The sequence below is a fragment of the Ipomoea triloba genome, chromosome 10 (genome assembly GCF_003576645.1).
Source record: "Ipomoea triloba cultivar NCNSP0323 chromosome 10, ASM357664v1".
Classification (NCBI taxonomy): Eukaryota; Viridiplantae; Streptophyta; class Magnoliopsida; order Solanales; family Convolvulaceae; genus Ipomoea; species Ipomoea triloba.
Window position 1 is genome coordinate 9,862,381 of NC_044925.1, and position 11,800 is coordinate 9,874,180.

General features: G+C 44.6%; 1 protein-coding gene across 1 annotated transcript; it reads right to left on the reverse strand.

Annotated features, from left to right (window-relative positions):
• Nucleotides 1-5,394: 5,394 nt before the first annotated feature.
• On the reverse strand, nt 5,395-6,402 carry LOC116033118. Its single transcript, XM_031275874.1, has one exon. The coding sequence runs from the start codon at nt 6,400-6,402 to the stop codon at nt 5,395-5,397; it is 1,008 nt and encodes a 335-aa protein (XP_031131734.1).
• Between the last annotated feature and the right edge of the window lie 5,398 nt (nt 6,403-11,800).

The following is an 11,800-nucleotide window of genomic DNA, read 5'->3' on the forward strand; positions in this document are numbered from 1 at the left end:
GGAGCTCTTCTACCCAGCCTCGACCCGCACTTTGTAATTTCTTCTTCAGTCCGTCGATGATCGTTCGGTTGGTGTTTTCCACTTGTCCGTTAGCTTGTGGGTATGCTACGGCCGCTCGGGTGTGCCTGATGCCTAGTTTGGCCATGAAGCTTTTGAACGGCTGACTATCAAATTGTGTCCCGTTGTTAGTGATTAGGTAGACCGGAACCCCGAACCGAGTGATTACCTTTTCCCAGAGAAACTTTTGGCACTACTGCGAAGTGATGGTTGCTAGTGCTTCTGCTTCTACCCACTTGGTGAAATAATCAATGGCCACGATCACATATTTCTTCCGACCGGCTGCAATTGGGAATGCTTCGATCAAATCAACTCCCCACCTTGCAAAGGGTATTACCTCGCTGATCGGCCGGTAATATGTGGCTGGTCGACCGGGCAATCGGTGAAATTCTTGACAAGTAGTGCATCGCCGAACGTACTGATCGCAATCCAAGTTGATTGAGGGCCAATAGTATCATAGCAGGATGATTTTTTGTGCCAGTGTCCTTGGTCCTTGGTGAGCCGAACAAATGCCTTCATGAACTTCCTCAATCACAATCTTGGCCTCATCGTTGGTCAGACACCTCAAGAGCGGTCCGCCATACGACCGCTTGTAGAGTTTCCCGTCGATCAATTGGAAGCGTGGTGCTCTTAGTCTGACCTTCTTCGCCCTGGTGGTGTCATCTGGTACGGTGCCATTAGCAATGTAATTTTTCAGATCGTACATCCAATCTGGCTCGCTTATCTCGACCGGTCGGACCTCAATAACATCAATGCTCGGCGATCTGATCTCTTCAATTCGTGAAATCTTGGACACGCAGTCAGGGGCCTCCTGTGTCAATTTGGACAACATGTCAGCGTCTGTGTTCTCTGTTCTGGGCACCTGGATCAATTCATACTTGTTGAACTGTTGCAACAACTCTAGGGCAACGTCCTTGTATTGTATCACGCGTTCCTCCTTCGCTTCGATCGTTCCAGATAATTGTGTAACCTCTCGTCTATTCCGATAAGTTTAGGGTTCGAAAAATATTTTTTTAGGCTATGACATTTATGAGATGATCTCTCAGTACTTCAGAAGGATTTTTATAAGTGAGACTAGTTATTAATAAACTGCGATCTACGTACCGGTCATGAACCGTAAAAATTTTAAGGATGTATATACTGTTAGACTTTCCCTAGGAAACGGATTATTAAGCATGATACGAGTAAGCGTGAATTTCCTTTTTAGTTCAAAGTGAGAATTAAACGGACTGTAAGAGTGAATTTGTTACGGACCTTCATATCACTGTATTTCGTGAGATATCGGAAAATTTTCCGATTTTAGTGGTTAATGACGGGACTATTTTTAGAATAATTTTGGTATTAAAATTTTCCCGAACTAAGTTATATTCTTCCGAACTTTTATCTGATTTAATCCCTAACTGTCCAAGGCAAATCTTATTCTATAAGACTCACCATACTTACCATAGGATTGTGACAAGTGTCACATTATTTACCACATGGTAATTAATTATTATTTTGTCATAAGAGAGTATGGGATAAGCCATTCTAAGATGTAACTTACACTCCAAGTCTTCCACATCTCCCACCCCCCATTTTCGAAAATTAAGAGAAGGAAAAGGAGAGAAGGAAAATATCATCTTCCACTTTGAGATCCAAGAACTCCATAGCCATTTTCCAACACAAGTGCTTCCATAATAGGTAAAACTTCGGTTTTATTCGGTAAAAATGACTAGAATCCTTCCTAGAACTTAAGTTAAACTAAGGATTCATGAAAATGTTGTTATTATGGTGATTATTATTTAGGATCTTCGGTGGAAAATTGAAGAAAGGGATCACCATCTTTTCTACGGTGTTAAAACTACTTGGGAGGTAAGGAATCCCTTAAGTTGGTTTAGTCACTTGAAAATGATCAAATGCTAGTAAATTATGAGACTAGAAATTTTATGTGAAAATTATGTGTTAAGTTTGTGGATCTTTAAGTTGGCTCAAAAGACTACACTTTAAATTTTTGGTAATTTTTGTATACATGTTCATAGCTAATTTATGCATGTATATGTTGTATATAAGCTTATACTTGTGAAAATAGTGAGAAATCGAGGCGTTACAACGCCATTTTTATTGCCCGAAACTGGCAGATTCGGATGGACGCGGCCTGGACGCGCGTCCATTTGCGTCCAGTGCTTCGGGATTACGGCCGAAAGGCCGGACACGACCACGGACGCGCGTCCAATGCGCGTCCGTTGGTGTCCAGTGTTTCGGCATCACGGCCGAACGGCTTGACGCGGCTCGGACGCACGAGTCCGCCGTGCGTCTGGCGGTGCGGGAATTCGCGCGGCTGCGGTGTGCGGTTCTGTTTTCGACCGAACTTTCTTCCGTAATTTTTGCTCTTGCATGATATGATGTTTGAAAAGCCTACGGGCACCCGAGTTCAATTTCTGAAAGTTCAAATATTGTTTTGTAAATTACGTACTTTGGTTTGGAAGGAAAATCGTGTTTTCAAGAAACAAGTGTAACTCTTGTCACTTGGGAATTTATGGTAAAAAATCAATGACAAATATGAATATTTTGGAAATATATTTTGATAGGAATAATCGTTTTGAGACTTTATGTGAAAATACTAATTATATATATATAGGAAGAATGTTTTAAAAACCTTAGTTTCTAGATAAAGTTGTGAAGGATATGTTTGACGTGCGGGAGGCTTGTAAGCCGTGGCCCGAGGTTGTTGAGATGTTTGACCTGCGGGAGGCATGAGTGCCGCGGCTCGAGGTTGTTGAGATGTTTGACCTGCGGGAGGCATGAGTTCCATGGCCCGAGGTTGTTGAGATGTTTGACCTGCGGGAGGCATGAGTGCCGCGGCCCGAGGTTGTTGAGATGTTTGACCTGCGGGAGGCTTGTGAGTCGTGACCCGAGGTTGTTGAGATGTTTGACCTGCGTGAGGCATGAGTGTCGTGGCCCAAGGTTGTTGAGATATTTGACCCGCGGGAGGCATGAGTGCCGTGACCCGAGGTTGTTGAGATATTTGACCTGTGGGAGGCATGAGTGCCGTGGCCCGAGGTTGTTGAGATGTTTGACCTGCGGGAGGCATGAGTGCCGTGGCCCGAGGTTGTTGAGATGTTCGACCTGCGGGAGGCATGAATGCCGTGGCCCGAGGTTCTTGAAAATATTCCAAGTATGCCTTGCACTTATCCAGGGGGAAACTAAGTGAATTTTGACTATAAAATTTTAGTTACTCCGTAACTATGCTGAAGAATAAAATGTCACGAAAGTTGAGCACTAAAGTGTGCTGTTGAACTCTCTCTCCTTTGGGTTAAAAATGATGAAAATTCCCGGAAATGAAAGTATTATATGTTGATGCAACTCATATACTCTACTATACTTTCTTTTGTTGATAACCTGGTTGCAGGTAGATTTTCAACTTATGGGTAAAGCTTACAGCTTTCAAATTATTAATACAGTTTCGAAACCTTTGTTTACTTTTGAGTGATAATGGATTTCCTTACTTAGCCGTCGTGCTAACTACACTTCATTGTGTCCTTTATCAGATGCAGTCTAGCGTGGGCTCTTGCAGCCCCGGGAACTCTGGTGACTCATTAGAGTTCATGTTTCCTATCTTAGACTATGATGATTATGTACAGTATCTAGCGGGCGACGACCCGTATACTCCCGGCTTCACTCCTGATCCTCCAACTCCGGCTTATGCTCCTGATCTTGTTCCTGCTCCTGTTCACCCGGTTGTACCTGTCTGGTCTCCTGTTCCCAGTAGTCCATTGTGTTTCATGGATGCTGTTCAGGCGAGTTATGGGTTTTACCCCATCGAGGTTTTAGAGGAGAGAATAACCCAAACTTTGTTCTAATGGGCCGAAAGAAAACTCCTGTACATATTTGTAGCTAGTATAGCTACCCTTTTTCTACTCATATATACATATATGAAGTTATGACGGGTTTTGACGATATGAAACAATTCCTTATCTTCAGCCTGTGCATCTAGAGTGAATTCTATCTGGATTTGATTGGGTTCAGTCTAGGTGTGGCGGTAACTTACTTGGGTTCAAACGCAAGTTGAAAGTTTCCATCACCTTGAATGCCCGGGCCAGGTCGGTAAGATGAGTTTCTTTCGATCGGCTCTTGACGAGCATGTCGTCTACATACGCCTCCATGGTCGACCCGAGCAATCCTTTGAACAACTCTTTCACCATCCTTTGGTAGGTGGCTCCGGAGTTTCGTAGACCGAACGCCATCACCACGTAACAAAATACTCCATCTGGGGTTATGAAAGCAGTCTTCTCTTCGTCTTCTTTGCTCATGAAAATTTGATGGTAGCCTTTGAAGGCGTCTATGAAACTTAACAGCTCACACCCGGCCGTTTCATCAACCATCTGGTCAGGATTTGGCAGGGGATATGGATCCTTCGGACAGGCTTTGTTCAAATCAGTGTAGTCTATGCACATTCTCCATGTAGGTGGTTTAGGTGCAAGGACTACATTGGCCAACCACTCCGGGTAGAGAACCTCTCGGATGTGCCCAACCGCCAAGAGGGTGGCAGTCTCCTTCTTCACGAACTCTCTTCTTTCACTGGACAGATGCCTCTTCTTCGGCTTGACCGGTTTGAAACTCGGTTGGATGGATAATCGATGACAAATGACAGACCGGTCGACACCGGGCATGTCCTCCAGTCCCCAAGAAAAGACATTTTTGAACTTCTGTAAGACTTTGATAATGTTTTCTCGTAGACCGACCGAGAGTTTCCGACCGATCTTGACCATCCACTCCGGCCGGCTAGGGTCAAGCATAATCTCTTCCACTTCTAAAGCTGGTTGCGGTTTCTCTTTTACTTCTCCTTGGTCAACTTGTTGAGAGATGGTGTGAATCCTTGCATCCTCACGATCGGACTGCTTCACTGCCTGCACGTAGCACTGGTAGGCCGCTCGCTGGTTTCCTCGAACCACTCCGATCCCATTGGGTGTGTGGAATTTCATGCACAAGTGATTCATTGAGATGACAGCGGCTGCTTGGGAGATGCCGGGTCGACCAAGTATTGCATTGTGAATACATTTCAACTTGATCACTACGAACTCCATGGTAGTCATCAAAACATTTGGCTGGGTGCCTAACTCCACATTCAAACTGATCACTCCTTCTGCCTCTATGGAGTCGCCTGTGAAACCAGACAGCGGGGTCCGTATGGGGGTCAGCTGGTCGATCGACAGACCCAATCGGGTGAAGACGTCGATGTACAAAATGTTTACTGAACTTCCTGTGTCAACTAGTATTCTCTGGACGTCCGTCCCATTGATGTCCATTGTGATGATGAGCGAGTCGCCGTGGGCTTCCCCGTGGATGGGAAGATCTTCGTCAGTGGACCGACCCGACGTACAAATTTCTCGCCCATTGCTTTCTTTGGCGAGAAGAGTCTCCTCCTTCTGGTCCTCCATAGATAACATGAATAACTGGCTTCTTTCCGGCCGCCTTGTCGTCGCTTGGTCCGTGCGGACCGGGTGCCTTCGATTGTTCCTTAGGGTTCCTCTTCCAGACGTTCTTTTTTAACTTTCCTTTGTCCCGTTTGTCTCTCTTTACGAACGGCTCTAATTCTCCATTTTGAATGAGTTGCTCAATAACCAGACGTAGGGCGATGCACTCTACTGTCTCATGACCCTTCGTTTTGTGAAAAACAGAGTATTTGTTCTTGTCTGGTCCTTCGGGTACCGGGTCGGGTGGATGGACCAGGTTGCATTGCTCGGCATATTGAAAGACTTCCACTAGGGGTTTGGTTAACGGAGTGAATCGCGGTCCATCCTCCGGTCGGCCACGTTGCTTAAAACGTTGTCGATTTCTCCTCGGGTCGTGACCTCTATCCCGATCGACCGGTTGTTCTTCTCCTCTTTTAGCCATGTTAGCCTCTGTAGCGTCTGCATGGTGCTTGGCCCGGGTAATCGCCTCTTCGTAAGTTTTGGGGGGATGGACGACGAGGTCGTAGTAGAGCAGCCCAGAACGGAGCGACATGAGGAGAGCGTGGATTGCTGCCTGGTCTTCCATTGGTTCTACTTGGTCGATCTCACGATCCCATTTGTGCAAGAAAGCGGACAAGGTCTCCCCCGGGTCATGCTTGACTCCATTTAGATAAGTGTAGGGCTTCTTTTTCGATCTGCTGATTGCGAACCGCCTCACGAACTTGTCAGCTAGCTGGCTAAAGTTTCCAATCGACCGAGGTTCCAACTTCCTGAACCACTCGGCCGCTCTGCCTGCCAAAGTTGCAAAGAAAGCTCTACATATGACTGCATCAGTCACTCCTAACATCAACATGTTGCCATAGTACATGTCGATGTGTTTTTGAGGGTCCGACCGACCGATGTAAGTCCACATGACATCGTTAGTTAATGCGCGTAATGCGCGCTCATGACATCGTCAGTGAAGGGTGTGGCGATCAGTGGACTGGGCGGCTCTTTATCTACACTGTTCTTTTCACGAAGCTCACGTTGTAAGCGGTCGATTCTCTCTTGCATCCTAGCCAACTGATAAGCGCCAAAAATAGTCAAGTTTCGGGTCATGTTTAGATAATATTTTACTGCTTTAGCACCTAATTGTGATCACCTTTTATAGCTAAAACCTCTAATTAACACCTATTTGACATATCCAATTCAAAGAATGCATTTTGAGTCATTTCCGCAGGATATAGCAAAGTCTTGGGCCAAAAAGAAGCAACAAACGAAGAATCAACCAGCAGGAGGCTGCCACGCACCCTCACACGCGTGTGAGCAGGCGTGGAATAATTCCAGAGAGCTGCCACGGGCGGCCACACGCGTGTGAGCGGCGTGGACGCGCCCAGCAGGGCAACAGCGGAAATTCGACTCCTTGGACAGCTATTTAAACCCTTCTTTCTCATTTTGAGAGGGGGACTCTCCTAACTTTCAGATCTGATTTATCTCTCTATTCCTTCCCCTTTGGGGAGGAAAATCATACTATTTTCCCTTAGATTAGAATAGATCTTTAGAATAGAAGATGGATTGAAGATGTAGAGCTCACCATTCCCTTGGTAAAATACTCTTTCCATTGGATTACTTGTTTAGATTTATTGTTGAAAGTAATTTTGCTTTGTTGTTTTGGATAATTTCTATGATTGAGTAGAGTGATTTGGGCGTGTGTGCCCTTGTTAAATTGTTGATTGTTGATTAGAAATTGCTTTATGATTTTGAGATCTGAAGGAGTAGGGTTGATGTTTGTATCGATGATGTTGTTCAAACTTTACTTCTATTTCGGCCGGAATAGTTAGTAAACCGAGTGGAAGTGAGAGAGTGCGCGATAGCGGCCTCTCACGAGCCCAACTCACCCATATCTCTGCTCTTAGTCCGAGATGACAAGATCCGAGAGGAGTGGTAGACTAGGTGTTCGATAAAATGCCTCAACCGAATGAGGATTGAGAGTCTGAGTGTGACGCCACTCAATATTAAGGCCTTGACTCCCTTACTCGATCGCGAAATTCGTTTCCCAAAATTCCGTAATGAAGATCAATCAATTTGTTTGACATTGGTGCACACCCCTTCCATTTATTTTGCATTAGTTAGTGTAAACCCAATCCTACTACCCCAAACCTTCTCATTAAACCAATCCCTTGTAATACTTGTAACTCTTACCTTTTAACACCATTAAGGTTAACATTAATTCGACTCCCATTCGCCATGCTTGAGAGACACGACACTCGGGGAGTCTTGACTCTTCGTTTTACCACCTTCACATCCACTCCTACTAAATTCACAGCATCACCAACTGATGACGAGGATTATCCTCTCTACTTGGACGTCGCTCTCTCATGTCCGGTCGGTCACCAACCCGCTCGGACAGTCGGCCTATCTTGTCTTCCGCTCTGGATCGCGACGCGCTCCCAGTACTGCTTTTCTCCGTTTCTGTAGTCCTTCGTGGTCTCTGCCTTGGTCGGTCATGGTCATCTTGAGCCCCTAATCGAGACCTAGCACTCTTCCGAATGCGATCGAAGGCACTCCTACGTTGAGCAGCATCAGGTTGACTATGATTATAATGTTCTTCTTAGTCGGGTCTTCGCGATCGATCCTCTGACTGAATCTCTTCTAGATCATGATCTCGGGGTGGCAGATGCGACTGCCTTTGGGAAGGTTTAGTTACCGGTTGCTGCTGTTCTATAACAGGAATTTGAGGGGTCACCATCACTTGAGGAGCTGGCATCATGACATAGTACCCGGGAGTTCCAGACACGGTTGATACAGTTGAACAAATTCTTGCAGTGGTGTTCCTTGAGCGGGGTTCCCTCCAAGCGCTCCTAGTGTTGGGGGTGACATCTGACTAGTTGGGGGTAGCATACTGTACGCCATCGGCATATGAAGCTTGGGTTGGTTGCGCCATTCATTGGTAGTGAAATGGTGGGTGGAAATTTGTGTTTCCAGCTTGTTGGTCTGGATTCTGACCGACTGGTTGGGTGGTTTGCGTATCATGTTTTGCGTGGTTGGAGGTGAGCTTGTTCATCAAGCCGCTCGAACGGTCCAACTGTCGACGTAGATCATCCTCGGGGAGTGTTTCGGCCACATTGTCGGGGTGGTGTCCAACCTGACGGGTTGAGCCTTCCCTCTGCACGTAGCCCTGACTTTGACTCCTCCTGCTGGTTTCCATCTTAAACAAGCAAGGTGAAAAAGTTAACGGGACAGATAGAGTGTCTCACTCGGATCCCCACAGACGGTGCCAATGATAGCGTAAATGGAACCGGGGGTTACGATTACACTATGAATACGTATGTTTGTGAATAAGTGGGAGAGCGCTCGTAGGTCAGCCGGTCGGCCTACCATATGGCGACCGGGCAGTTCGAGGCTGAGTAATATCCCGGGTGGTAAGTAGTTATGAGCGGGTCGCTTAGAACAGTGCGGGCTACTATTGTAGGGTGGTCAGGTTGCAATTACACCCACTCTGTTCCAACATACCTGAATGCAAAGCTTTTGATTATTCTGCCTTCACTTAACTCTTCGTGGCGCTTAGATGATTAGGATTTAATAGCATGCTTGCTTGAGGACAAGCAAGATCTAAAGTGTGGAAACTTTGATAAGCGCCAAAAACAGTCAAGTTTCGGGTCATGTTTAGATAACATTTTACTACTTTAGCACCTAATTGTGATCACCTTTTATAGCTAAAACCTCTAATTAACACCTATTTGACATATCCAATTCAAAGAATGCATTTTGAGTCATTTCCGCAGGATATAGCAAAGTCTTGGGCAAAAAAGAAGCAACAAACGAAGAATCAACTAGTAGGAGGCTGCCACGCACCCTCACACGCGTGTGAGCAGGCGTGGAATAATTCCAGAGAGCTGCCACGGGCGGCCACAAGCGTGTGAGCGGCGTGGACGCGCCCAGTAAGGCAACAGCGGAAATTCGACTCCTTGGACAGCTATTTAAACCCTTCTTTCTCATTTTGAGAGGGGGACTCTCCTAACTTTCAGATCTGATTTATCTCTCTATTCCTTCCCCTTTGGGGAGGAAAATCATACTATTTTCCCTTAGATTAGATTAGATCTTTAGAATAGAAGATGGATTGAAGATGTAGAGCTCACCATTCCCTTGGTAAAATACTCTTTCCATTGGATTACTTGTTTAGATTTATTGTTGAAAGTAATTTTGCTTTGTTGTTTTGGATAATTTCTATGATTGAGTAGAGTAATTTGGGCGTGTGTGCCCTTGTTAAATTGTTGATTGTTGATTAGAAATTGCTTTATGATTTTGAGATCTGAAGGAGTAGGGTTGATGTTTGTATGGATGATGTTGTTCAAACTTTACTTCTATTTCGGCCGGAATAGTTAGTAAAGCGAGTAGAAGTGAGAGAGTGCGCGATAGCGGCCTCTCACGAGCCCAACTCACCCATATCTCCGCTCTTAGTCCGAGATGACAAGATCCGAGAGGAGTGGTAGACTAGGTGTTCGTTAAAATGTCTCAACCGAATGAGGATTGAGCGTCTGAGTGTGACGCCACTCAGTATTAAGGCCTTGACTCCCTTACTCGATCGCGAAACTACTCATTAAACCAATCCCTACTACCCCAAACCTACTCATTAAACCAATCCCTTGTTATACTTGTAAGTCTTACCTTTTAACACCATTAAGGTCAACATTAATTCGACTCCCATTCGCCATCCTTGAGAGACACGACACTCGGGGAGTCTTGACTCTTCGTTTTACCACCTTCACATCCACTCCCACTAAATTCACAGCATCAAAAAATGGCGCCGTTGCCGGGGATGGCAAACGGTTTTGAATTGTGTTGACGTTTTCGGAGTTAATTTTTAAGAGTTCTTGCATTGCTTTTTCTTTTGCTTAATTTGTTTTCTTAATTTTGTTATTTTCTTTTGAAAGTGGGCATATTATCTTTGAATATCTTGCTACTCAATTGCAACTACTTTTAGTTGCGAAATATTTGTTGTTGGTTAAGCTTTGTGCAGGGAATTTTATTGAAAATCACTTAGAAGCTTGCCAATGAGAGCTCAAATGTATCCCCATGGTTACCCACACCATGAGGGAAATCCTTTAAACCATGTTCCACCCCAACGATATCCATATTATCCCCATTCCACCATACATACATTTCACCAACATATCACTATCCACCTCAAAACCCTTATCCATTTCCATATCACTACTTACTGCACCCAACCTCTTATCCCTCTTATATACATAACCATCACCCACCACCACACACACACCCTATCCCACCGAATCAAAACAAATTTTCCCCACAATACTCCACTTCTCAAAATGACTCGGTAAGCTCTAAAGAAATATTCCAACACATAGAGAGTAAGCTTGCACTAATGATGAGAACAATTGACCCAAGCTATATTCCCGAGCCATTTTCGTTCCATAATTCCCAACTAAATACCCATTGCCAATCTCCATCACAAGTTCTTAAATGAAACAATCCTACCCATTTCCTTGAAACACCACCTTATAATCCATATTTTACCACACCCGATTCTTGTGATTACATCCCACCGGCCAAGGACGAAATCGAAATTCTTAAACAGAAAATAGAAGTGTTCACAAGAATAGCCAAGGAGGATACGGCTAAATTGGAAGCCGAAATCAGGAGCGAATTAAAGGATTATCTTGCTACTCTCCGGGAAGAAGGATTTCCATTGGAGGAGATCGAAACAAAAATGCTAGCCATGATGGAGGAGTTCATGAGGACAAGTTCATCACAGATAGACTACCCACTTGTAGAGAATCTCCCAATTTCGGAAGCCAATCCAAGGATTGAGGCACAAAACGCTGGAAAAGAAGTAGGTAGTGAAAGGATGGTAGATTGTTATGCTCCGGTGCTAGAAGAAGTTCCAATTTTTGAATTGGAAAATCCAAAGGAAGTCGAGATGGAGAGCGACGATGAGAACATCGAAGTAGTATGGGAAGATAAAGAGCCAACATATGGTAACACTCCTAAACCTTTTTGCATTACTACCTTCGAAGATCCATGTTCTTTTGATAAATTTACTTTTGACACTCGAGTGGATAACTCCCTTTTACTATGCAACAATGATTTATATTCTCATGATACTAAATGCTTTTATTTCCGGGAGGATGATTCCATAGGCTTTGTTGACAATTTTATCTATGAGTGCGAAAGTCTTGATAAAAATACTCATGCTCCTTGTAAAGATGACTCCCTACGTGTTAATGTTTCTACTACTTATGACTATGATAGTTTTAATTTTTGGGAGGATGACTCTATAGTAAATCGTGATTTATTGGTTGGATATC